This window comes from Genypterus blacodes, unplaced genomic scaffold, assembly GCF_046128005.1.
Source record: "Genypterus blacodes isolate CSIRO-AG114 ecotype Tasmania unplaced genomic scaffold, CSIRO-AGI_Gbla_v1 ptg000064l_1, whole genome shotgun sequence".
Taxonomy (NCBI): domain Eukaryota; kingdom Metazoa; phylum Chordata; class Actinopteri; order Ophidiiformes; family Ophidiidae; genus Genypterus; species Genypterus blacodes.
In genome coordinates this window covers 3,435,900-3,463,657 of record NW_027466876.1, presented here as the reverse complement: position 1 = coordinate 3,463,657, position 27,758 = coordinate 3,435,900, and the positions used below count along the sequence as shown (strand labels likewise).

General features: G+C 46.3%; 1 protein-coding gene across 1 annotated transcript; it reads left to right on the top strand.

The window, feature by feature from the left end:
• On the top strand, positions 1–27,758 carry mthfd1l (methylenetetrahydrofolate dehydrogenase (NADP+ dependent) 1 like). The gene is made up of 28 exons (XM_076155115.1): positions 1–642; positions 1,475–1,559; positions 1,790–1,840; positions 1,944–1,997; positions 2,550–2,674; positions 3,151–3,251; positions 3,986–4,122; positions 4,305–4,416; positions 4,509–4,576; positions 4,696–4,793; positions 4,913–5,086; positions 6,348–6,484; positions 6,803–6,849; positions 7,226–7,333; positions 7,454–7,528; positions 8,141–8,243; positions 9,288–9,364; positions 10,959–11,099; positions 11,671–11,739; positions 15,330–15,441; positions 19,152–19,291; positions 19,395–19,436; positions 20,870–20,973; positions 21,120–21,297; positions 21,591–21,698; positions 21,775–21,927; positions 26,403–26,510; positions 26,931–27,758. Exons 1-27 carry the CDS (start codon positions 401–403, stop codon positions 26,490–26,492), a joined length of 2,931 nt encoding a protein of 976 aa, XP_076011230.1. The 5' UTR covers positions 1–400; the 3' UTR covers positions 26,493–26,510; positions 26,931–27,758.

The window sequence follows — 27,758 nt, the reverse complement described above, 5'->3', positions numbered from 1 at the left end:
GACGTGGGGGACCATAACAGGAAATCCTATGGTGCTTTCAAATGTTCCTCGGATGTATGAAGTGTCAACCAGAAGAGAAAGCCATGACTTTGTTCAACACAAAGGTGATGTAACAAAACGGGGGCTATTTTGGCAGACTTTTAATAGGCAAAGGGTACATCTGTACAAAAGAAAAGAAAACGTTGGTTAATATGTTGGTTGGGTAATTGATTCGTTTAATTAACCAAATGTTGCTCTCTCCTCACACGTGCAACATCCGACAGTCAGTGAAGGCGGCGAACCTCCACCATCATCATCCTGTTGCTAATAAAACTCTCAACAGTTCACCTCGAAGTTTCAGTTCCTGTCTGGCTACGAATCAAAACACACGAAAGACCGTGCGGAAGCTTCCAAACTAACAATGCTCATGAAATTATCGGTACTGCGTAGTGCCTGTGGAAGTATTCGGATACGCCAAGCTGGTCTAAGGGAAGGGGTCTGCGGCTTCACGAGGAGATGTCTGCCGGGAGGTCCTACCAACGTGCGGGTGCCGCTCCGTGCAGCGAGCGCGACGTCCAGCAGCGGGACCGTACCGAAGATAGTCCTCGACACCGGGAAACAGCCCCGGAAGGACGATGAAGTTGCGTACGAAAGATCGTGGAGGTAAGAAACAACGTGTAAAGTAAAACAAAAGAACGCAATTAAAGTACACCCGGGGTTTCACACGGTAGAAGCATTTACGTCATGTGTTTGGTATTTGACATTTCATTGAATACAGTCGCATTTTCGGTTTCGACGGGGGTTCGGTTTGGTTCTGGGATCGTATCCAGGTCCACACGTGTAGCTAGTGTCATCACCTTGAACTCCTCCCAGCTGGTGTAACTTTTCTCCTCTGTTGCTCTCGGAGCTAAAATACGAATTCCTTAAAAAATCAACTGGTATTTTTTGTGGTGGAAGTGCGAAAATGTTCATAGTTTGTAAGGACACCGATTACAGATGATTGAGGTAAATGTTTATATTTTGGTTCACATATATAGGTCAGTGTGTTAGCTCTTTCTCCTCCTCTGCATGAACCCATCGACCCTCCTCCTTTTAGGCAAACGTACATCTATGACATGAATACGTCATTTGTATACTTTGTAACTGAAGTATGGCGCGGCAGAGACTTTTCTTTCGTTGACTGCTGTCATTTTCTATCCTCAAACAAAACTTAATGGTAAAGCATGAGCCTGGTTTATCAGCTGATCAGAATGTAAATGTTTGGGCTGATAAGTGCTTGACTGATTCAAGAAAATTAAAAAATACTACTCTGTATCAGTGGATTTTATAATCACTGCTTTCAAATTGACTTGCAGGCAGCTTCCATTAGATAGATTTTTGTTGGTGGGGCGATCCTTTCCAACTTTGTTGATGGAAGTCACCTTGCTGCTGATTTGATAATTGGGTATTTAAAGGGTTAAGTGGATATTGCTGACCAGTGTATTGTCTGTCACAGGGATGTGATTCTGAACACCAAGGAAGCGATGATGGCTTTACAGAAAGAGAATCCAGCACTCCGACCAATGCTGTCTATCATACAGGTACTAGAAACACAAGCAGAAGTGCAGAAATGGAGAGAAGACATGAGCTTGAAGATCTTAGATTGTTATAAGCCTTTCTGAAATCAGTGAACCGGTCAATTGAGTAATCGACAGTGCTGTGTTGTGCTTGCAGTGACTTGAATTGAAAGTTGATGTGATTTACCAGACAGATTAACAATGCTGAACATTCCTATTTGATCAGACCTGTGTGTCAATTTTTTATCTCCAAGGCAGGGAAGGATGACAAGATATTGCAGATCAATAAGAAACTTGCAGAAAAGGTAATGCACGTCCTCGCTCTTCCTCTTATGTCATTCATTTGAATCATGTTGTCGACATTTTCTCACTTGCGCCACTGTTATCCCATGTGCCGTTTGTCCACAGGTCGGCTTGAACATCACGCAGATTTGTCTGTCTAAAGAGTGCAGCGAGGATGAAGTAAGTGAAGCTCAACAGACCTGAACTGTAGTCATCTCGGTGACGTTCATTCTGAATCACTCGCCCTAAGTTCTTCACAGGTGTACTCTTCCCTCCCCTTCCCGCCATTGAGCAAGTCAGAGCATGATAGTGTACTCGCCTGTCTTGTTTGTCCCTGCAGCAGTGAAGCGCGACTTGTTGTGCTTTTGTTTCACATCTCATCACTATATTGTAATCACAGCTGAATTTTTTTCCACTGTATGTGACTAATCCTTGACAACATCCTGAACAGTATTACCACTCCATGGGTTCTGTTTTCATACACCATTGCGTAACTCTGTGCAGCAATGAGCGGCAAGTCTCTCTTTGCCTAACTGGGGGTTGACTCCTGTTTACATGTACAGCATCTATCTCTCCATCTCGCACTTGCACCAACTCTGCCTCCTGGTTAACGGTTAACTTACTTAACCAACTCGGTTAGCATTGACTTGTTGATTTTGAAGTGCGAGAATGAGACTTGATCGTTCCTTTCTTATGTTTCTGGCATTTTAATTTGTGGGTGTGTTTGTGTAGATTGTAGAGGAGGTGTTGAAGCTGAATGAGGACTCCAAGGTACACGGGGTCTACCTCCACCTGCCCCCCGCTTCCCTCACCAGCCGAGTGCTCGACACACTCAAACCTGAGAAGGACATAGACGGGTAAAGCAAAACCATTGGTGTGATGTGGGGTTTTTTTTTGCCCAACAGAGATAAATGAGTTTACTCACGAGTTGCTTCAACTTTTGCACAAACCAGAAAGTGCTGCAGAGAATGAAGGTTCATTAAATGTAGAGGGCGTGCGCTCAAGAGACACGTGGATGGAGTAAATGAGAGCAGGGCCCTGCACAATCACCACAAATTGAATAGAATCAGTTCATGTGAGACCAGAATAGGAAAAGCTGTTTTTATTTTGCATGAATATATGAAAATCTTAATATTCAGTTTATTCAGTATTATACACTTACATTCTTAGAAATTTAGATGAAACTGCGTGCCAAAATAATTTGCCAGTCCTCAAAAGTCACCAAAAGTCACTAGGATCCAGGCACTAGTATAATAAATCTGCGTGGATTTATAATAGATTAGGTTGTAATTACATTCATACTTATTGGGATTGTTTTTTTGTCCTGCAACAGAATATCAGATTTGAACATGGGCCGTCTGGTACAAAGAAACTTGAGCCAAAGCTTCGTGCCTCCCGTCGCCAGCGCTGTTGTGGATCTGCTGGAGAAACACAGTGAGTTTCTGCAGTCACTAATCGATGGGATTTGGACCACTGATCAGGTTACGGTCAGGCAGTCCTTGAGACACGCTAATCAGTGACATACAACACAGCACACCCGTTTCCCAGTGGACATTCTATTAATGCCAGCCATAATCGAAACATTCCATTTATGTGTGCCAGTGTCAGGCTGGTTTACTGGCACATTAGCTGAGGAAAGGGTGGAAAAAGTGGGTTGTGGTTCAACAGCTCTGCTTGCTTAATGCTCTACAATGCATAGAGTGGACTAGTGCTAGTGTCGTGTCCAGTCCCTGCATTTCCACCCTCCATCTGGAACTCTTTTATGGACCGGGGCCATGGAATGGCAATGGTTTTGGCATTTGACTAGAGAATTTGCTGACTGCCCAGTCTGTCATGTTCGACCCTTGGCTGCAAAGAGGAGGGGTCAAAGGTCACATTTGAGACTCTGAGTATAAATGATAAAGGAAGGAGGCATTCAGTGTCATGTCTTGCACATTTCCCACACTGCACAGATGGCCATGCATGTTCTGAAAGCGACATATTCTTTTCCAGAATGGTAAATGTTTCAGCCTATAACGCCCCACATGACCACAAAGTTAACAAAGCCACAATCGGCTATTGTTGTGCAGTGGAGTCCCTGAATATGGAGCGTTTATACAAGTGAGTTTGTGCTGCACATGCGGTGCTTGGTGGTAAATATTGTCTCAATGTTGTTGACACATCCGCAGAGGTTCCTTTGGGCGGAAAGACGGTGCTGCTGATTGGAGCCGACGGACCCTTCGGGGTGGCCCTGCAGTGCCTGATAGAAAGAAGTGGCATGATCGTCCAAAAGAGTCACGCAAGCACTCAAAGCCTGCAGAGACAGGTGTGTGTGTGTGTGTGTCTGCTTGTGTACTTTATTCTGTGTGCAGTTTCAGTGATTGACCACAAGGAGTCACTCTCCTCCTTTTCATTATGCAACACCATGACCATTGGTTAGTTTGCTGATTTGACAACACAAAGAATCTAAGACTTTAACACTAATATGTGTACAATGTTATTTCCCAGGTGATGGAGGCCGATGCTGTGGTCCTGTTAGGGGCAGAGCACGTGGACTCCGTGCACCAACTAGTGAAGCCCGAGGCTGCGGTCATCCTCTGTGAGCCCTCGCTGGTGGCAGGTACACTCTGTCTGCATAAAGTATTCTGTCTGAATATTTACACATGCTTGTACTCAAACAGGTGCACTAACCATACATTTACTCTCTTTTAGATGAACATAACATAGAATTGACCTCACAGGGCGGTATAGGATACCTCACAGCAGCTTACAGAATACAGGTGCATCTCCTCTAGCTGTTGGTGCTGCGTCTCTGCCTGATGACCCGTCTCATTTGTCCCAGTTACTACTCTCTCCTCTTTGTTCGTTAGTGACCTGGTTCTCCCCCTCTCTCCCTCAGAATGCGGTTCGTGGTAGCAGTCGTTGGCTCCAGAGGCAACAATACAGACCCTGGAAGCTGCGCAGCCTCAAACTGCAGCCTCTCACCCCAGTGCCCAGGTACACGTCACACCTACCCACACAAGACGAATGTGGGATATTTTGTTGATTTAAAATGGACACGATTCCTCTCTTTGTGTTCAATCTCTCCAACAATGGTATTTTCTCTGCATCCACAGTGACATCGACATTTCCAGAGCCCAGGCACCAAAGCTAGTGGACCAACTGGCAGAGGAGATTGGCTTGCTGCCGGAGGAGCTTGAGGCCTACGGCAGGGCCAAAGCGAAGGTCCGTCTCTCCTTGTTAGACCGCCTCCATGCACAGCCTGATGGGAAATATGTACTCGTCGCCGGGTGAGTCCGACTTTCCGATTGATTGAATCTATTTTGTATCGCAAGAGTTCCAAAGTCGTTGAAAAGTCAAATCTGCTTTGTTGCCATTGGGCAAATCGCCAAAGGAGATAAAAAACTTCATCGTTACATCATTGACACGGAGAGAATGATTTTAATCTGTTGTGTTCGAAACAGTAAATCAAGAAATCAGAAGTAGGTCAGCAATAAAGAATCTTATATTTTTGATTTAATTGCCCAGTTTCTGCGTAATAAAAACCATCTGTTGCAATTTTACGTGGTTGCCAAAGTCCTGCTGTGTTTCTTCTCTTTGTTTATATTTGTCCCCCCTCCCTTCCCTCGTCCCTGCGCTGCGTTTCATCACAGTTCGTCTTTGTCCCACCTCACGTTCCTCGACGATCGTAATTCACAACATGAGTGACGGTCGCTGGTCTCGCTTATTGGCGTCCGCTTACCTTTTTTCCTATGCCAAATAAGACCATTAAAAGCCATTGAAACTACACAGACGCGCGGTTGTTGAGAGCTCGGCCTTGAAGTATTATCCAAATTTCCCATGGGAAATGTTGTATAATTGATTGCCCACAGGTCCTTACATGAAGGATGTCAGAGGACTTTGGCTTTTATCTCTCAAGCAGCTGTCCAGCATTAACTTGCAGTCCCTACTGTGATACTAATGGAGCCTGAAACCATCCTCCCTCCCCCCCCCTGTGTGTCAGAAAGTTATCTTGCGCTTTTAGTTTCAAGATGAGGATGATGAGTTGCCGCAGAACCAACGAGATCAGCGGTGGATCTGGAAAAGCACAAACCTACACCGATGTAGTAAAAAGCGTTAAACTTTATTATTGTAGGCCACTAAATGTCCCTCTGGAAGAGATGAGGGGCCTCTGTAGGTCGCGGCCTGTCGGGAGCCTTTGAGACCTGCTGCCAAGGGAACATCACGACGAGCAAAGGGAGGGAGGGAGGGAGAGCGAGGGGGAGAGAGAGGGAGGCAGGATTAGGGGGCAGAAAGAGGGACTGGAGTGTCCATGAATAAACTGAGGTGGCAACCCATCAATGCTCTCTCTCTCCTCCTCCGGTGTCCCCATTTGAAATGTCGCTCCCCCATCACAATTCACCGCTCTATTCCCTCCTCGCGTCTCGGCTTTTCCACACAGCGGCGCTTCAGACGCAGCTCGTAGCAGATAGCATCAGGGCGACTCGAGGCTCTCCATGTACACTCGACACACACTCACACTGTTTAAACAATGTGTCTCTCCTCTGACAGTATGACTCCCACTCCCCTGGGTGAAGGCAAAAGCACTGTGACCGTGGGCCTCGTCCAGGCCCTGTCTGCGCACCTCAAGCTCAACTCCTTCGCTTGTCTCCGTCAGCCCTCCCAGGGACCCACCTTCGGGGTCAAAGGTCAGCATTGGATATCTGGATCCTTCTAAGCAAGCCTGTAGCTCTACCTCATCTGTTTGTGCTGTGGTGCCCTTTTTTTGTTGTTGTAACCGGGGACGCCTCAAAATGGAATGAATGTATTCCAAGAAGCTTTAAGAGACAGGAACCAAAGCGGCGGCGGGGTGTAGCGAGGCATTATCGGTGTGAGGCGTTTCATAGGCCGTTAGATATTTGTGTCGGGGTGGAGCGGTTCACTCAGAGTGCACCGCTCAGCACTGCGCCTCTGCGCTGCCTTTGTGCCGTCTCCCTCTGACTGTGCTACCGCTTCTCTGTGCCTAGGGGGAGCTGCAGGAGGGGGATATGCCCAGGTCATCCCCATGGAGGAGGTAAGACGCCGAGACGGGCCCTCGCTGCCCCCTCAGCTGGACGAGGGCTGGCTTCAAAGACAAAAACACACGCTTGCGCACACACGCACACAGGAATGGCGTAACCCAGCATGGGACTAAAGACTGTCTGTGAAGACGGAGAGGGAGGAGTGAGAGGGGAAAAAAGGAAGGAGGCCATGAAGCTTCTCTGTTTCACACAAAAAAACCTCTTTTCATTGTGCTCCTCTCTCCCTCCCTCGCTGTGTGTGTGCGTGTGTGTTTTAACAAGTGCCTTTTAGCGGTACTAATGATTGAAGCTAATCCCTCACTCTCCCGTTCTCTCTCTCTCTCTCTCTCTCTCTCCTTCTTCTTTTCCATCCTTTCCTCGCCCTTTTAGTTCAACCTTCACTTGACGGGCGACATTCACGCCATCACGGCAGCCAATAACCTGGTGGCAGCGGCCATCGACGCCAGGATGCTGCACGAGGCCACGCAGTCAGACAAGGTGACAAGTATGATGATGTCACAAAGTATTTACTGAGAAGCTGTCTGGTATTTTTAGCATCTGTGTGACAAATTCTATTCAAGAACCAAATATAACCTCCATTGTTTGTTTTCATCCAAGGCCCTGTTCAGCAGACTGGTGCCTACGATCAACGGAGTCCGCCGATTTTCTCCAATCCAGATCTCCAGGCTGCGTGTAAGTCTAACTGACGCACTGTAAACATTGCGGGAATGTTTACGTGTGAAAGTGTCCAATAGGGGGCCTCGCTGAGCCTGCCTCCACACATCGAGGACCGTACTCGACTCTTCAGTGCGTTCTGGTGACACTCGAGCTACGTACACTTGTTGACACTTGTGTCTGTTTATGTGACGGAACATTTTACATTGTGTAAATAAAGAATATCAAGTCGGCGCAGAGCAAACACATTGGTGACGTTGTGCAGGATAGCAGAGGTTAGAGACTTTGATACAGCAGCACAGACAAACACCAAGGTGAATTATGCTCCGAGATGAGAAGTTAAAAGGATAGTAAAATATTTATTGGTCTTAATGGATGGTGTGGGAGATAAATAGGTGTGTACACGCCGAGTGAACTGTTTGAACCTCTCAAACTGGCTGGGGGACGCCAGAAAGAAAACTGCCTCTATTTGTAAAGGAGATGAGATATCTAAATATTTAAGATTTCATATCCCATTAAATATCGGTATGTATTACTAATGAGATGGAGCTAAAACCGCACGGTGCAGCCCATCACCCTCGAAAATAATTGTGGACTAATTTGAGCCTCTGTGTCTCTCTCTGATTCCAGCGCTTAGGCATCGCTACAACGGACCCCGGCTCTCTCACCCAGCAGGAGGTCAGCGCCTTCGTCCGCCTTGACCTCGACCCTTCCAAGGTCACCTGGCAGAGAGGTATGGCTGGAAGTTCAGGGCGTAGCTGGGGTGTTCCTGTTTGCCCTCTGAGACCCTCTGAGGCCCTCTTCTTTTATCTACCTTTGTTGAACGCACTTATTGTAAGTCGCTTTGGATAAAAGCGTCTGCTAAATGACCGTAATGTAATGTAATGTAATGAGACATTCAGGCCCTTTTGATTTCATTGAATTTTAGTTTGTTTATATCATTTCCCTCACAATCCAAATCAAGTGCAGTAGACTTTCTTTCACTCCTTGTTCGCTTCTAATAAAATAATTTATTTTTAAAAAAGTAAGTAATTTGCCACCAATTCAAATTTGTAAAATGATAAATTGCATTAACCAATCTGTCTTGGGGAAAGAACCAAAAAACGTTTTAAGCTCTTTGATGTCGTTCTTTGATTTCTATTCTTAGAACAGATTGTGCCATTGTGTCACATGCAGTCCGAAAGTCGGAGAAATTTGTTATTTCCTACAGGATGTTGGGATTCTCAACGATCGCTGGTCTTTGCCTTCCATATAAAAGGATTGCAGTCACGGTTAGGTAAATGTGCATATGGTGAGGCTGGAGTATGGCTACGTCATGTAGTATGTTGTCAGTGAGATCTACCAGCTGCACTGCTGTGAATGATGGAGCGTTTACTCTAGTGGCCGCAGAGGGCTTTCCCAAGCGATTTAAAACAGATTTACCGCCTAATGGCACATGGGGGGATGGGGGGGCTTCCGTTGTGTGCGCCTATGCATGTGTAGGTGTTATTGCAACAACAAATACTGACCGATTGTTTCTGCCGTGTAGATGTGATAGAGAAGAGGGCAAAGAAAATCAGTGAAATTCCCATAGCATGAGCAGCGGGTGTTGACGTCTATTCACAATGACTAATCGCTCTACTTGTCAGTCACGTTAAGGTCTAAGGTAAAACAGGCAAAACACACAGTCTGAATGTGACATCTGACACACAGGATGATGACAGATGGTGCTTGTCGTGCTCAGAGATGGAGATGTTAAGAGAAATGTAATATTACTTCGTTCCGTTGTGTTTTTCAGTGCTCGACACCAACGACCGTTTCTTGAGGAAGATCACCGTAGGGCAGGCGAGCACTGAAAAAGGACAGGCCAGAGAGGTATGTGGCCCGTTGATGCCTTTACAATCATCCGAGTGTATGAAATATTTGTCTCATGCTGCCTTCTGTGTTTTCCTGCTCACCAGTATATGCTGTTCTATACTCTTTTGTATCCAGAGATAATTTGTTAGATTCCTGCTAAGTAATGCAGCATATTATTGCGGTGGCATCAGATCGCTGAGATGTCCCGCGTTCGTGTAAGCCCCGCGCACCCCTGCTGCCCTCTCCTCTGTCCACGATGAGGCCCAGATGTATTTCCCCATCATATGTCCGCTGTAATGACAGCTAAATGAAATCCTGTAAATAAACACTTCACCCCTATGGGAAGCGAGTGGGCCTAAGTGAAAGCAAATGTTTAAAGAAGGAGAAAACTGATCCCCACCCATCTCTCTCTCTCTCACGCACACACACACACACACACACACACACACACACACACACACACACACACACACACACACACACACACACACACACACACACACACACACACACACACACACACACACACACACACACACACACACACACACACACACACACACACACACACACACACACACACACACACACACACACACACACACACACACACACACACACACACACACACACACACACACACACACACACACACACACACACACACACACACACACACACACACACACACACACACACACACACACACACACACACACACACACACACACACACACACACACACACACACACACACACACACACACACACACACACACACACACACACACACACACACACACACACACACACACACACACACACACACACACACACACACACACACACACACACACACACACACACACACACACACACACACACACACACACACACACACACACACGCGCGCGCGCACACACGCGCACACACACACGCACTCCTGGAACAGCCTCTGAGCTCGTTCAGCATATGCTTACATTTACCTCCACCAGTTCATCCATTCTGCTTCCCCTTCATTCCTCTGTCCTCCACCTTCCTCCAGTGCTCGACACACTATAGTCCCTCAGGGTATTATCGGCGAGAGAAGGAATAGAAATGTTGCATTCCGCTGAGGGATTGACATGATTTTAGTCACGTTTCTTTCCCTTTTCTGCACCACTTTTTCACAGTTGAAGCCCCCCTACCCCCCCTTATCCTTGTTTGTTTCCCTCTCTTTTACTTTAATGTAAATTAATCCAGAATGTCACATAAAAAAGCAGACTTTCATCGCTTTCATGGTTTTTTCCTGCCATCATCCTGAAAGTATTCCATTGTCCGCGGAATACGTGTCTTCTTGGAGCGAGCCTCCCATCGCGTCCTCTTTCCAGATGTTGAGACGTTCGACTTGGGAGTTTTCACAGCTTTGAGCGCAAACCGTTGGCGTCGGCAAAGCGGCGTCATGGGAAAGTTAATGTGCTGGACGGTAGAAGGAGATTAGAGCATATGTACACATGTCATCACCTTCTACAGGACAGTGGTTTGGTTTGGTCATTCAGTTTGAAAATCACAAAAGTTACACTTACACATATTGGATCAAACCTTTTGTATTTCCCTTCCGTCTTCCCTCCAGACGGGGTTCGACATCGCCGTGGCCAGCGAGATCATGGCTATCCTGGCTCTGGCTGACAGCCTGGAGGACATGAAGAGCAGGCTGGCACGCATGGTGGTGGGGTCCAGTCGCGCCGGACAGCCCGTCACCGCAGAGGACTTGGTGTGTGGTTTTGTTTGTAGTTGATTTCTGTCTGTCTGTCTGTCTGTCTGTCTGTCTGTGTGTGTGTGCTCTCGATGAATCTCATTATGGCACAGAGCCTCATCTCAGCGTAGCCTGCGATATAGATGTAAAGCGCCGCGTTCACACTTCTGGCCGGGTCCGCAGGGTCAGAAGGCTCTGCTTTCCCACAGGATGACTAGTCCTACAGTCGCTCTGTGTTATTTCAGCGCCATAGAGGAGGAAACGCCTATAATGTTACAGCCAGCTCTTAGATGAACCTGGGGATGCAAGATCATCACCAAACCTCTGAGACCGCCCAATGGGGAAATGCTTGACTGTGTGTGTGGGTGTACCAGATGTGCTGACAGGGCTTATTCTGGGGAGGAAGCAATAACAGTTACACGTTTACGAAGTAGAATTGTAGTACCAGGTAGTTAAATTGTTGTTGGTACAGCTACTATGGGAATAAAGGAAGTTTATGTTTGGAGCTGATGTCAGGGCTGATAACCTATTTTCTCTTTTCACCACCGTCCTCTTCCTCCCTCTCTCTCTCTCCGTCTCTCTATCTCAGGGTGTGAGTGGAGCACTGGCAGTGTTGATGAAAGACGCTATCAAGCCCACGCTGATGCAGACCCTGGAGGTGAGCCTTTCCCGCACAACCCTCATCTTCTCACGCCCGACATTATCAGAATGTGTCGCCATCCTTTGCAGGCAGAAGCATTTCAGTACATAAAACGCTGCTGGTTCAACCCAAAATGTTTGAGAAAGTTGATCATTAAGATGTCCCGGGTGTCCCACACTTTGGACAGTTTCCTGCTGAGTTGAGTGCGCAGTGATGAATGTCTTCGAGGCCAACTAGGTGAGCAAATCGAGGGAAATCGTGTTCACTAAAGTGCTCGCTCGACTTACCTCTGCCTCTGCTGTCACACCAAAAAACACTCCAGGGAGAGGAGGAGGAGGAAGAGGAGGAGGAGGATGATGATGATGATGATGGATCGACCTTTTCCCTTCTTGGCTCTCGATCTTCAGAGCAGTTTAGCAGCGTGTAGCGGACAGGTGGAGCTCTTGGGTCCAGATTCGCGAACGCCTTAAGGAATCAGTTTCATGTGGGTGTGACGGCCCCATACCATAACCCTGCATCTCGCCACATCTGGTTCTCGTTTAACATTGCTGTAAAGACGGATACACATGTAGTCACACAGGCATTTTTCACAATCGCACACACGCACACAAGTGACCCCAAGCTGTCCTGCTTGCTAGAGGTTAGAGGAAAGCACCCAACCCTCAAGCTGATGGATGGAGGAATGCCGTTTCAGGGGAGAGATCGTAGTGATAACAGACCGAACCACGTCTTCATTTACGCATCGCAACAAGAGCGCACTTATAGGAAAGTGCAAGCTTTACAGAAGATGGGACACATTAGCTAACTGATCCACTAAGTGATTGTGATGTTGACTTTAATAATGACCGTGTTTCCCCCCCCCTCCCCCCCAGGGAGATCAGTCTTCTCTGTGAGCCATGTTGACACCTGGCATCACCTCACATCTTCTTCTGCACTTGGAATAGAGTCTGATGGAAGAGTTAGCCAGCAGTGTCTTTGTTTAAAAAAAAACCAAACAAACACGAAAGGATTTTCTTTATAGTTAAACAAAACAGAAATTGTTAAATCCTCACTTTCTGAGAGTGAAATCAGCAAATGATTGTTTTTGAGAAAAACACTTGACAATTGACTCAATTAATCAATTAATCAACTAATTGTCATCATTAATTGTAATATTCCTTATCTTGTCATTCTGTTGTCTACATACTTTACATCCTTTCATTTTTGAGAGTCAAAAAAACAAAAGTTTAAGATTCTTACGAGAAAACAGTTGAGTAATGTTTTATTGGGGGAGCAATTTATCGGATCCTGTAATCGATTAATGGACTAATTGTGTTGTCACCAATTGTAATTTTTCTCATCTGGTCATTCTGATGTCAACATACAGTGTGGACATAAGTTGTCGTTTGGCCATGATAGTTTACTGTACAATATACATTTTTTTCACTTAAATCTCGATTGAATTGAAGAGCTTTTCTCTTGTTGTCGAGCTACTTTTCATACGTTTGCTCCCTGTTGGTTTCAAAATTCCGGCTTCATGGCCATTGGGTGGGGAAAATAAACACAGACCGTCCCAGCGTGTGTGTTTTTTAGCGCTGGAGTTGAACATGCAGCAGATTTGGTTTGTTTCTTTTAGAGGAAACATCATGGCCCCGCGGCCCTGATGTGCAAAACCTCCTTCCTGTGTGGTTTTCCTGCAATTCCGGTCAGAACGTTGGTATCGAGAACGGGCAGTCGGTGCGAGAGTATTCCATGGAGGCCAAAGCCCTGCGCCCTCTGTGCTCTGGCTCTTTTAGTGTGAGAATGTGTTGGCTGAATAGATGTGTGCGAGTGAGGGTGTACGTGTCGGTTAAGCCAGCTTCAACCGTATCGCGCATTCCCCAAACTTCCTGTCTACGTGGAATTCTGCAGAACCGAACAATCACAGCTTTCCTCGTAAGGGCAGGAGGTTGTTAACATGTATGAACCTTTTTTTTAAGCTCAGTTCTTCATTACGGTAACACAGTGAAGTCCGTCCTCTTCCTGTTTTTATCCGTTCTCTTCTGTCGACTCTATAATCCTTTTTCCCAGTAAATGACGAGGTGACACTAACACCTTTTCATGCGCTTCCTGTTTCATCAACCCATTGCAACTGCTCCATTTCCTGAATCGCTTTCCCTCAAACCGGTTCATGGGAAGAGTAACCAGAAATAGGTCAGAGGTTGCAAACACACTGGACATCCACCTGTTGGGTGACGTGCGTTGACTCTCCAGTGGAACAAACATTAAATAAACTTCTTTTTTTTAAGGGCATCTTGGCAACAATACGCTTAAGTCCTCTCTTTCCTACCCGTCTCTCTTCGCCTCAGCTATCTCCGCTGTCGCCGTGCCTTATTGAACTCGTTTTAGAATACACAGAAAAATAGACAATTGGCAGCGTTTGACAGAGCCTTGTTAAACGGTTGATTTACTCCTCGTGGGAGGATATTTATGCAGGCAGAGGGAGAGGTATGCAAACAAAAGCCGAGGAAATCATGCAAGGCCTTCTTATCCTTCCTCCTTCCTCCATCTCAGAGAATTCTCACACACACGCCGAACAATGGGTATATTGGCTTCCCCGGGTTTTCGTCTTGGCCGGTTTTCACAGCAGCCTCCCACTTTAAAGTCTGTCACGAGAGAAGTGACAGAATCGGTCCTCTCAAACTGCAGACCTTACGTCAATGTCTTTGATATCTTGCCACGTGTTTGTCGGAATTGCCATCCAGCGCCGCCGCTAGTAATTCCTTTCAGGATTGATCATCTCATATATTACAGTCTTTAAATCTTGGCAGATGAGAGCGCTGGATGATGTCATTAACCCCCAGAGACCTGGACATTTATTTGTATGCATTTTTAATTTGCCCTTGCTATGTGGGATTAGTCAGACCTAATGTGATCACAAGGAGTAGAACCCATTTCTGTCTGCTGTTTTCTAGCAGGCGAGGTTGTATTTGCACCACAAGTGGGCAGTGAAAAATGTCCAGATACGAGGACAACGGGTTTAAGTTAAGCACAACGATATATAAGGTATAGGGAAGGAGAAATATAATGTCCACATATGTGGGCTCAGGGTCTCGAAAGTTAGTTTTACAATGCGCAAATATCTCTTGAATGAAAGTGCATTAATATGAGCGGCTCCCTCCTGGCTGAATTACTTTCCATCAGCTCTTTTACTTTATGCCCCAGGTAGGCGATTGAATACGACGGAGCCTTAAAAGAAAGTAGTTCTGCCAGTTCAGGATCGAATACACTCGCAAGATGCTGCAACTACAAGCGTCGCATTGTTATGTTGTTGATGACACCGTGCCATCTTGTTCTCTTTTGTCCTTCAGATCAGGGGGGGAAGGGAGGGACGCTGGCTCGCCGTCAAACTGGCACCGCAGCAAAGTGCCTCTTAACTTGTTGCGTTCCGTTTAGACAAATGCACACGAGCAGCCGAAGTGCGTCCACTCTTGAATATTTATCCTGTTGTCGTTTGACTGAAAGATGTTGATGCGAGTGAATGCGACTCGGTCTGTATTATTTGTGCTCTGGTCGGGCGGTTTGCCGTGCTGTCCGCAATGTTTTCTCAACTCCTCCCGCATGTTTGTGTGCCCCTCTGATTGTCCCAGGGTACACCCGTTTTTGTCCACGCCGGGCCCTTCGCCAACATCGCCCATGGCAACTCATCGGTGCTGGCGGACAAGCTGGCTCTGAAGCTGGTGGGACAGGACGGCTTTGTGGGTAAGAGCACACAGGCCGAGCTTACCAAGTGCACACACACACACACACACACACTCACACTCACACACACACACACTCTCTCTCTCTCTGAGACTTTTTGGAGAGGAGAGACTGTGAAGTTTGGCTGTGGGAAGTGTGGAGGAGTTTTCAGCCTCGTCTTCCTCAATGCTGCAGGTTAAATTATGACTTGGAACAAACTCCAGACGTGAACTTTGGCCCACATTCACCTGGGGCCCGGTTCTCCTCTCTTCTACCTGCGTCTGAGAGTCAAGTGTGCCGCTTCCTGGCGTCCCAGTCATGCGTAACTTTCTAGGAAACTGGACGGATTGCTTAAGAAAACCCCCCACAGAAGTGAGGAAGGAAGCAGATTGATAATCTTAAGAGCCTCTGGAATGCTTTAGAGTAAACCGCAGTAATCCTGTCAAACGTCAAAGCATACTTCACTGTTTCCATTTTTTATCTGTCCATCTATCCTGCTGCTCTCTTTCCCTCTTCATTTACTTTGACTGCTGAAAAATGTTTGGAATGCGTGTGCGTGTATGTGTGTGTGGGCGTGTGTTTCCGGCATGGGTGTGTATGTATGAGAATGTTGATGTTTACATGAGGGTTTTTGTTTAAAACCAATATGATGACACGCCACATGTACACAAGCTGTCAAACGTGTAGGCGCCATGTGCTGAGAATTTGGTTTCACAACACTGGAGAAAAGGCGTAAGGAGGTGTGTGTTGGTTTTTTTTGTGCTCATATGCGTACCTTTTTTTTTTTTTTTTATCCCTCGTACCTCCCATCCATCCATCCCATCTGTATGTTTGTTACCTGACCCCCAGGTATGCCAGGAACTCGCTCTCCTTCCTTCTCCTCCCTCCTTTCCTTCTCTCCTTTTTTAGTTCATCGGTTATCCCTTGACAGGATGATATGAAGAAAAAAGTATTTTGTTATGGTGTTTTATTAAGGCCAGTGTGGGTGTGTAGGGTCGTCCTGATGACCACGGTTCGTCACACCGTATATTAGTGTGTTTTTGTTTTAGTCAGTTTGGAGTGTATTGTGAAGTGTAGAGGCCAGTTCGTGCTTTGGAAATTGAATTGACTACATGAAGAGATTGATCTGATTTAATTTAGTTTAACATTTCAGAATCCAAAAAGCGTGGAACTCATTTGTACACGATATTGCACAAACACTTAAATCAGAATCAGCTCTTTCTCTCTGTGTGTGTGTGTGTGTGTGTGTGTGTGTGTGTGTGTGTGTGTGTGTGTGTGTGTGTGTGTGTGTGTGTGTGTGTGTGTGTGTGTGTGTGTGTGTGTGTGTGTGTGTGTGTGTGTGTGTGTGTGTGTGTGTGTGTGTGTGTGTGTGTGTGTGTGTGTGTGTGTGTGTGTGTGTGTGTGTGTGTGTGTGTGTGTGTCACAGACTTGGCTTTAAAGCAAAGATATTCTACAGACTTACTGATCTTTTATGGCTTTGCTTTGAACACACCGACTTACTTCCACTTCTGGATCACCACTGTGCACATTGAGTGAAAGAAGTCGTTTTAGGTAGCAGCTCTTCCCCAAACGCCTACTGGACTTCATTAAGCCATCTGTGTGTAGATAATCTCTTACTATATGAACCTTTACTACAATATTACACTGTGTGAAAATGAGGAAGATAGCACAGACGAGATGAAAGTATAACATGGCCAGATTGTGGATGAGTAGGGAGGAGAAGCTGTTGTTGATCTAGCCTACTTTCCTGCCTTTTGTGTTTATGTTGTTATTGGCGGCGGTGCCAACGAGAAAAGCTTTGACTGGAGCCAATGCCGTCCAGCGCGCCTCCACTCCGGCCCCGCTGAAAAATCCACAACAAACGGCCGAGCTCGTCCTCCTCCCCTCTGCATTCTCCGGACAGTTCAAGGTCGTCGCACAGAGCAGGAAGCCCACAAGTGTTTCCTCGTGATGGCACAACATGGCGGCGCTGGCCTTCGCTATCTGTTGTCGTTCTTTTCCCCAACTGGACGTTGCTTTGCTCCGTCGGACTGTGCGCTTGTGTGGGAGATTACACAATAGGAATCCACACAAATACTCTACCCAAGTATTTGGTTTTCGTTGGCAGACTCACAGCAGTTTAGCGTTTAGAGCCAAAGCTCCGGTGGGGGTGCGAACAAGAAATGGAACACTCCCAGTCCCAGTCAGCTGTCGGCCGCCAACCAAAACCCGGTTACATTCCTTCACCCGTGTGTCAGCTGTGATTTGTTGCTCTTTAACGTTAGAAGGAGACACGTGGAGGCGGAGGTGACGTGTCCAAGGCCTCCGAAAAACCACAACGTGACGCCGTAACATCAATATTGTCGTTCACATTCCAAGCAACGATTAAGCCCCGCTAATATAATTACGCTTCTTCTCGACTCGTCTTCCTCGCTCTTTTGCCGTCGTTTTCTTTCGAGAGACTTCTTCCAGGAGACCCAAGCAGAGCGGTGATTCATTCTTCTTCTTGGCGGCCTCCTTTTTTTTCAACCGCGCAGCCCACAGACAGATGTGCCTCATCAGCTGTTAGCCCTGAACGTGTACTGTTTCCTCATACATGAGTAAAAGCACATCGGGAACACTTTATTTAATAAAAAGGTTTAGGGTTTATTAGGGCCACGTTGATTTGATTTAGAATGGACAACGTGATTTTTCCATTCTGAGGGCGTAACCAAATAAGAACTGCACCTTTTAAAATCTGGGGGTGTGCACACACACACAAAAGATTCAGGTGATCGATCATATTAATTAGAAGTTGTATCCTGACATGCTTCCTGATTTGCCTACAATTACAAATGCTCTCAATTAGATTTAATGTTTCCAGGGTCATTGTGCGCTACATACGTGTGTGTGTGTGTGTGTACGTGTACACGCATGAGGAGCATCCACACACTCGCTGATTAGTGGTTCACACGATGTCTCAGTGGACAGACGCCTCATTGGACGGTCCACTGTCTGCAAACGGATGCGGTGTTGACTGACGGCATGTGATGTTTTGCTCTTTAGCTGTGCCTGAAGGGTTTCTAAGTCTTTATTTATCTTCTCTAAACTCGCACGGCTCAGAGGCGCAGCACTGGACGTCATTCATCATAAACAGCTCGAAAACGCCGTGACGAGTGACACGGCGGCCCTGATCAGCAGACGGATCAGATGCATTTGTTTAGCTTCAGCTTTTTGAGTTAATGCAAGTGTCATAATGTTGCTCGGTGCTGCGTTCACACTACATCAACACACTGCCATTATGTGACCAGCGTACAATAATTACTTTAAATCACAACAAACAGACGAGGTGTGAACACATCCTCTATCCTCCTGTAAATTCTAGCAAAGGTGTTTTCAGAATGGTTGTCTCTCACTCTCTCACTCACACCCACACAGAAAGTCTTATCTCAACAAGGCTGTCATTCCAGGTGGATTATTTGCTTTGTTTGGAGTGTGTTCAAGAGGCCCGGGTGCAGGGCTCGTCCATATCAGAGGCCCTGCGTCTCTCTGGCAGACCTCAGAGTGAACCCATTACTCAAGACTCCACTCAGACGGACAGAAACGCAAAGGAGCCTGCGTCTTACCCTTGTGATTCTTTAATGATACTTGAATTTACTTTAGGAATCACAGGACTATAAGATTTGGTGAAGCTAAGTGTAGAAAGACGGTCATGAATGGAATTGTTAGGGCCTTACAGCTTCATTCACTCTCTCCTCTGTGTTCCCTCGCAGTAACCGAAGCGGGTTTCGGCGCGGACATCGGGATGGAGAAGTTCTTCAACATCAAATGTCGGGCGTCGGGGTTGAGGCCCGACGTGGTGGTGCTGGTCGCGACGGTGCGAGCGCTGAAGATGCACGGCGGAGGCCCGAACGTAAGAGAGCGAACGGTGTCGCCTGAGACCCAACAAACTCAGTCTGTTAGTGTCGTTTAATGAAGTAGATTAACATGTACGTCATTTGTTGTTGTTTTTCTAGGTATCAGCTGGTGCTCCTCTTCCAAAAGAGTACATTGATGAGGTAGGAGCCAGGAATTGAGATCCTATGAAACAAACAGATCTTCTAATGTCGTTACAATGATTGGTCGAGCTCGAATCGTTGCATGTTTTGAATTTAGTAGCAAAGTGCATACGGCAGTGTACACATTGCTCTTATGATTAACGACTGGCCTTACAAGACCCTGTAGACTCTTTCATCACATGGGAAAGATCAGGACGGGTGAGATTTTCCTGGAGATTGTCTGAAAGTTACCCGACGGGCGATTTAAAAACGACGGGGGGCCAGGTATGTTCGGGAAGCGGCCAGGAATAGCATGTGAGGGAGCCATCATTCCACACGTTTGCATAGATTTATGTGTGTGAAGGGAGGATTTCTGATGTGACTCCAGCTTATCTCCCCTCAGGCTTCCAGCTGAAGTCTCATCCATGTCAAATCCCAGCATACACGCACAAATACCTCCCACTAACCAGGTTAAGAGCACTTATTTGATTATCAGACCAAATATTGTGTGTGTGTGTGTGTGTGTGTGTGTGTGTGTGTGTGTGTGTGTGTGTGTGTGTGTGTGTGTGTGTGTGTGTGTGTGTGTGTGTGTGTGTGTGTGTGTGTGTGTGTGTGTGTGTGTGTGTGTGTGTGTGTGTGTGTGTGTGTGTGTGTGTGTGTGTGTGTGTGTGTGTGTGTGTGTGTGTGTGTGTGTGTGTGTGTGTGTGTGTGTGTGTGTGTGTGTGTGTGTGTGTGTGTGTGTGTGTGTGTGTGTGTGTGTGTGTGTGTGTGTGCGCGCAGGCCCACGTCAATATCTGGTTAGAATCACTGGCCTCTCAGGCAGGTTCAGCTGAGTAAATAATGAAGCGGTGTAAGTTAATTGTGAAGGCTGTAATGAGAACCAGAAGTACTGAGCAAAACAGAGTCGGGGAAATGAATTTATGGGTCCTGTATGGCCTTACTGCTATGAGCCCGGGGCTGCATGCTACACACACCCACCCTGCAAGGCTGCAGCGCTGTGGTCAAAACATCAGGAGCTCCAGAATTCACTGTTAATTTGTGGGATTATTGCGGTTATAGCTCAGTGGGATATGAACACAGTTGTACTCACACGGTAAGTATTGTGATTCCAAATGCTAATACGCGCAAGCCTCAAGGTCAAAGGGACAGATTCCCGTTCCAACTGCTGTACGTTTGAAGAGCTGCAGCCGCACAGTAATCTTGTCGGGTCGTAAATCTTTGTTATCATAAATATTCCAAGCTGTCAGGTGAGCCGTCGCCTCGGTTACAAATTTTCTGCCGAGCAGAGTTTGAAATTTCTTCACGCAAAACGCCTCGGCCTTAAAAGGAAGAAAAAAAGGTTTCCCCCACGTTTTTATCGCCGTTTTGCTGACGATGTTACAAACGGTCCCGAGTAAACTGACCCACATATGACCTGGAATTCATTTTTGGCTCTGGTTCTCTCCCTCCCGCAGAATTTGAGCCTAGTCGCAGGCGGTTGCCATAGCAATCTCAGGAAGCAAATCCAGATAGCGGACCTGTTCGGGGTGCCGGTGGTGGTCGCCCTCAACGTCTTCAAGTAGGATTTTGTAACTGAAACACACACACACACACACACACACACACACACACACACACACACACACACACACACACACACACACACACACACACACACACACACACACACTTGCAGGCACCAATGCCGTCTCCATCGCCTTTCAGGACGGACACGCAGGCCGAGATCGAACTCGTGTGCCGCCTCGCCAGGGAGTGCGGGGCGTCCCACGCCGTGCCGTGCCACCACTGGGCGCAGGGCGGGCGAGGCTCAGTGGAGCTGGCCGAGGCGGTGAGGGAGACGGCCAGCTCGCCCAGCCACTTCCAGTTCCTGTACGACAAAGAGGTGAGAGAGAGAATGACAGGAAAGAGGAAAAATCTTAATGACCTACAGTATGTGGACGTTTGTTGAATCAATGTGATTTTCCTTGATTGGGCAAAAGTCAGACGTCAGAGGGGGAAATCTGGTTCAAAAACATCAGCTGGTTTGAGTTTCTGAATTTGTGACTGGAGTGAACTCGTGTGTCAGTCAGACATGTTGATCCTGATCTGAAATGTCCTTGTTTTGACCCTGATGTATGTCCACTAAATCTGCTTGTCTTGTCTTCTTCCTTTCCCCCACCTGTGCTTTGTCCTCAGACGCCTACAGTGGAGAAGATCAGGACAATAGCCCAGAAAGTGTATGGAGCCGATGATATTGAGCTCTCTCCAGAGGCCCAAAGCAAGATCGATTACTACAACCAACAGGTGAGAGCACAACTTCATTTAATCTCACATGAATATTGCAGCATCTTTTTGTCTCACACACACTTTTGTTCGTCAGGGCTACGGTACGCTGCCGATCTGCATGGCCAAGACCCACCTGTCTCTGTCCCACATGCCTGACAGAAAGGGCGCGCCCACCGGATTCACGTTGCCCATCAGAGACGTCCGAGCGAGCATCGGAGCCGGCTTCATCTACCCACTAGTGGGGACGGTACGTGGAGCGAAGGCCTTCATATTTCAAGTCACATTCCAGAGCTGGATTTATGAAAGTGGCAGGAATTGTGATGAACGCGTATATAAACAGTTTGAGGCATATATGGCATGTTGCAAACCAAAGATTCATTGTGTGCCACGTATGTAGAGGGAAGGTCTGTCATTTAACATCAACTCCTACTGACCTAACTGACCTTTGGACCCCAAAATATGAGCCATCTGTTAACCTTTGACCCCCTGAACTCTTTCTCTTCCTTGTGTCAACTTCCACTTTTCCCCTCTCCCTAAAGTATCCATTTAAAGTGATAAGGCGTAACGTTTCGTGTTCAAAGAAAACAACGTTTAACGTTAATAAAAGTCAGTCGGCTGATTTAGTTCTTAGGAAAACAAGAGACCAGCAGGTGGCAGCATCTCTGAAAGCCGACGCAGACGGGGCCAATTAGCTTTTGGGACTGGCACTGGTTAAGTTTATGAAGTTTGAAGTTTGTATGTGTGTGAAGTGTAGAAGTTTATTTAGACTCGGTTGGCTCAAAAATCGCCACAGAAAAGACGGTTAGTGATGAAGCGACTTATTGTCACATAACTATTAACTGAACACGTCGCCCTAAAGGGTTAACTACCAGCTGTTTTGCTTCAGAACAAAAGTTGGTTGCGTTAGGGGGGGAAACCTGGCAAAGTGTGAACGCGAGGCCGCTTTATGAAAACATTTCTGAGCCGGCGCAGAGTGTCGTGTATGTTTTCCCTGTCCTGACATGCATGTTTCAGTCTGTGTCGCTGATCTCCAAGTGTGGAATTCCTTGGGTGTGATGCCATTGTTGTGTTTCAGGGTACGCCTGAGTGTGTTAAATCTGGAGTCTGAAATCTCTCGGCTCTCCTCTGGTTCACGACTCGTTTGTTTTTATAAGCGTTGCTGCGTGTTGTTGTGGTTTTGTTGTTTTGGCCTTGAATTCCTCCCCAGGAACTAAAATCAGGAACGACTCAAGCCATAGCTAAATGTTTCAAGCCCAGGGAAGAGTATGGGAATTGGAGGCAGTGACGGCTTCATCACTCCAGCAAACGCACTAAAGCACAACCCACACTGCCTTCTCCTGAGGGGCCATGCTGTCTTCTAATATCGCCAACAAAGGCACCAGAAGAGCATCCAATGTTTTTCATACTATGTCCAAAAAGATGTTCACTTCAACAAATCTGTAAAAATGGGAGAATCACATCAATGTCACCCTTCAATCCTGTGCTTTACCCACGTTGCCATCATTCTTCCACCTCTCCAAGAGTTCATCCCTGAATCCCCTTGTAATCACGGCACTGAAGATGCTTAAGAGCCTCTCAGGCCTGTGTGGAGCCTCTCGGGCTGATAATGGGGCCGGGCAGGAGTCATGCGGCTTCCTGAGCACGTTTGACTCCTGCCATTTCACCGGCGTGCCCTGAGGGCCGGGGGCTTTGATAGGCTAAAGCAGAGGTGTGCTGGGAAGGGGTGGCAGCGTCTTAGCGTGGCGTCTCTCCAGTCTCCCAGCCCCTCGCCTTTGATCCGGCACGGCCCACGGAGCCACTGGCACATTGACGACCTTTTGAACTGCGACTCCAAACCAAAGGGATTCACTCTTTGAACTCTCTGTAGCTGAGCCTCTGTTTGACCCAAAGATTGACTGAGTGTGTGTGAATAAAGAAGCGGCCATCTGACTGCTCCACACTTTATCCTGTCAAATTAACTTGTTTGATTTATATGGAAGCTACAGTGACGTGTTTCTCTCTGTTCGACCGCCGCAGTGATTTGATGTCCTGTTGATTATGACACAAAGGTCAAAGTGACTTCTAGTGGCATAATCCTGAGGGTGTGAGAGGAGAGGAGAGGAGGCGGGGTGGGTAGCTTAAAGGGGGGGGTTAACATCTTTACTGGGTGAGGGATCAGGAAGGGGCTGATGTCATTCCCCAGATATGTGAGGGAGGGTCACCCAACAGAACAATAGATCTCTGTAGAGTTCATATCCCGTCACAAATGCCTCCACCGCACCATTAAACCCAGAATAGCTCTGATTCAGAGACGCTTCACAACCTCACCACTGGTTAATGTTTGACATTGTGTAGTTAAAAGGGGCTGTGAAGGAAAGTGGGGATGAGATCAAAGTAGGTGATGAACTTTGATCATGTAGTACAAAGTCATGTTTCAGATTTGTGGCCAGTCTCTATCCAGTCTAAATCAATGGTGTTGTTATTATTGAGGTCCTCGTCTTTTGTCTGTTGACCAACCAAACTCACCCTTAGTCCCACAGCACGCAGGCGGATTGTCTTGTGTTTACAACTTTCCCTAGTGAAGTTCAAAGCGCGGCCTCGGGGATGTGTTAGAGGTCAGGCTCTGCCCGCTGACCATCGCCGAGGAATTCTCCAGCGATGCCCCGCAAACCATCACAGCCCAGAATCCAACTTCTGATGTCATTCTAACCCATGATGATCGATGAATATCTCAACAAGTCTCTGTTCTGTCGCCTCTGTCCTCTTCTTTTTCATTTAAATTCAAATTCAAATGTGTGTGGCATTAGGAAGTCCGTACAAATGTGTGTGTCTCTATCTCTCGCTCGGGGTGTTTTCCCATCCAACCCAATATAGCTGATGACCACGAATTACGCATAATAATCGGACATGCCAGGGAGTTATGGAATGTTATTTAAATTGACTCTGGTGTCTTTTCTCTCAGTCCTATAGCCGGCTGACCGAGACCCTTCTCCAGAATGGCATGGGGTGAAGGGTGGGGGGGGTCGGGTACAGATCTAGCTTTATTGTCTCCTTCAGGGTTTTCCTTGACAATGGCGCATTGTGTTTGGGGAATAATGGAGGGAATTATTTGGCAGCGAGGAGTTTCCATCTTTAGCCTCGGAGTGTTGTGTGTTTTGCGAGTGCCAACGTGTTCCCAGGCTGGAGAGAGGGGGACAGGGCGAACAGAAGGCTGTTTGTGTTCTTGCCCCCCAGAACCTTTGACGGTTCGCCTTCACTGATATATTAACGTCCCTGCACGCTATTTCATTTTTTTTATCCTCCTCTTACGTGACAATGTTTTCAATCACTTACTTTCTCTCTTTATGAACATCTTACAGCATTCTATATACATATTATAAATGTGACATCACCATGCCATCCGTCATACTTTAATGGCCTTTTTACGACAAGTACACCTATCATTACATTAGCCCTCTCATTCTTTGTTGATGTCAGTCCATTTGCATTATGGGTAATGGGTTACATTTTGTGTCGCCAATATTTACATCATATTAACATTGATTGAACATTGTGTTGTCCCTGCCAGGATGAATTCAGAGCCCAGAATATTGAGTAATCCCATCTACTGTTATTGTCCCTAATGCGTTCCAGTAGACGACGGTGATGCAGTGATTTGTTATTCCTCTAAATGTGACCGTTGCCTGAGTCATCTGTGGGTGAAGTCTCGTGTGAGCCTGACAGGAACAGGGTGATGTCAGCGCACCGACCGGTGACATCAAACCAAGCCAGCACATACAGTAAATGGTCGGCATCCTGTGTTTGTCATGCCGACTTCGCAGGTCTCCGTGTTTTACTCGAGAGCCGCGTTTCCTCAGACGGGAAATTGGCAGGTCACTTCCTCCTGTCTCATGAATGCTCATTTCCACTAATGAGCCCATAAAACTGGCCTTGGGTCAGAGGGAGGCAGGCATGCTAAGAATCTCCCCTTTTAATGAGTTTTTAGCTTGGATGGGACGATCTGACTGTTCGGCAAGAGGAAAGGAGATTTTTACGAGCCAAACACTTTCCTTTGATCAACTGTACTGACGGCAAAACCTTACCGTCTCTTCCACTGTTGTGCCTTAGAAACTGGCCTCGTCCAACCACGGGCTTAAAATAACCCTGAATTCATTCTTATTATACGCATTTGAAGCATTTAAAGCTGCATTTCGCAATTCTGGAGCTAGGTAATTGATGTACAACTAATCAGTCGCTGTCAGCCTCTTCCTCTCCCTCAAATCTGTGAAGCAGCCGTCTCATCTACATTTTGAAGGAACTGAGAACAAAGCATCCATTGACTACGGCTGAATTCATCACCGCTAAACTGCCGGTTGTCAACACATCGATCATTCCAACATATACACTATAATAGTGTCTGCCTGGGTTTAAATGAGTCTAGATTATAGTCATTGAGCACGCAGGGTTGATCGTACTCTGTGTAATTGACTGAGGTTTCAGTTTGATAAGAAATCTTGGTGGGTTTTTGTTTTGGTGCACAGCAGCTGTGTTGTGGCAAAAGCTTTAATATGAGGTTTAAGTTATTATCTAGACTGTGCTCTTACCTTGTAATTTGATCCTGTGTGGACATTACAATAACAACGAGTTAATATTCTTTACAATCTTGCTCTGTAAATGGATCTTCTTCATGTTGTGTCCCCTGTGTCCGTTGGTTTGATAGCAGGATTCCTTCATCTCGCAACAATTTTTGTGTGTTTTTCTCAGATGAGCACCATGCCTGGCCTTCCAACCAGACCCTGTTTCTATGACATCGACCTGGACCCGGTCACAGAGGAGATCACTGGACTCTTCTGAGCAGAACATCTTACACAGGTACTGTACCAACCACCGGCCTCGGCATATTTCATTGATTTCTTTTTTTTTTTACTCTTTTCAGATATTTTTTATTACCATTCTCGTCATTCAAAAGAGTTCAGGAGGAAACTGGATTTGTGCTTAGATCATATCAGAACTAGCTCCGTTTTAGGCCCCGCCCATTTTACCCCTTTACACAGACGACTCACTGCTGTTTTTCACTTAATCCTCAGCTTCTTTTTGATTATTGTTAATGTTGATATATCTAAAACTCTGTAAATCCAGCTATGGAAATGCACAGTATGCTGGGAAATTCACAAATGGGGTTTTCTTCTAGCTTTTTTGTCATTTTTACTCATTGACAAGGCTCAAATCTCCATGTACACTCTGTTCCTCACGCAGACATGATTAAGATCCCCCTCCCTCCCTTCCCCCCAGGCTCTCTGCTCTCTGCTCTGGTCTCGGGATCGCCGGCTCCATGCGTCGCCACCAGACTCCCTCCATCCCTGCTACCTTTTTTGGACAGGAAATGACTCCTACCCGCCCCACATCGCAGTGAGACGCCAGAGAACTGATTACTGGAGCATTAGCTGTATGCTACATTTGCACATCTGTGTGATATGCCAAAGGATATTTCTCACCGTGCAGTAATATTTGCTTTATGTTTGCTTTCAACCTCGGCATGAAGGGTTTGTCAACTCAATTGTATTTATAAAGCTGGCGCAGAAACTGAAAACAATTGATAAATAGCAGTCAATATGAAATAAACTTTAAAACATGAAGAGAATAGCACAATTAAGGGAGCAGCATTAGGGATTATTGGATGTTGACTGAAACAAGGAAACAACTTCAGTGTGGTCCAACAGCTAAAAGTGAAACAGTTTCAGTTAACTATCATTTTTGTTCATGTCACCCTAATGTCTTAACACTAATTAAATCCAGTACATTTCATAGGTATTTTTGATAAATTATCTTGACTTCATCTTGTGTATTTATTAACTATTAGCTGTTATACGCACAAATACTTGCTATGGTGTTAACGTGAACCTCCAAACCTGCTGTTGTTTCACTGCCAAAACTGTTACACTCATCAGTTTATGAAATTAAATTTAAAAAACTGAGTGAGGTTTACATTTGGGTACAAGTCACCTTTTGCTTCCCCAACACATTTTCTGAAACATTTTATTTAACTGCAACTACCTTGTAACTACAACCTTTGGATTTTTCTTTCGCGTCTCTACTGTGAACTTTAAATAAACATTTATA

Bases quoted from the DNA above. Each gene is read 5' to 3' on its own strand.
- mthfd1l (XM_076155115.1), top strand. From the start codon at position 401: ATGCTCATGAAATTATCGGTACTGCGTAGTGCCTGTGGAAGTATTCGG. The intron at 19,437-20,869 runs GTAGGAGCCAGG...TCCCTCCCGCAG, and splicing joins CAAAAGAGTACATTGATGAG to AATTTGAGCCTAGTCGCAGG. The intron at 20,974-21,119 runs GTAGGATTTTGT...ATCGCCTTTCAG, and splicing joins GTCGCCCTCAACGTCTTCAA to GACGGACACGCAGGCCGAGA.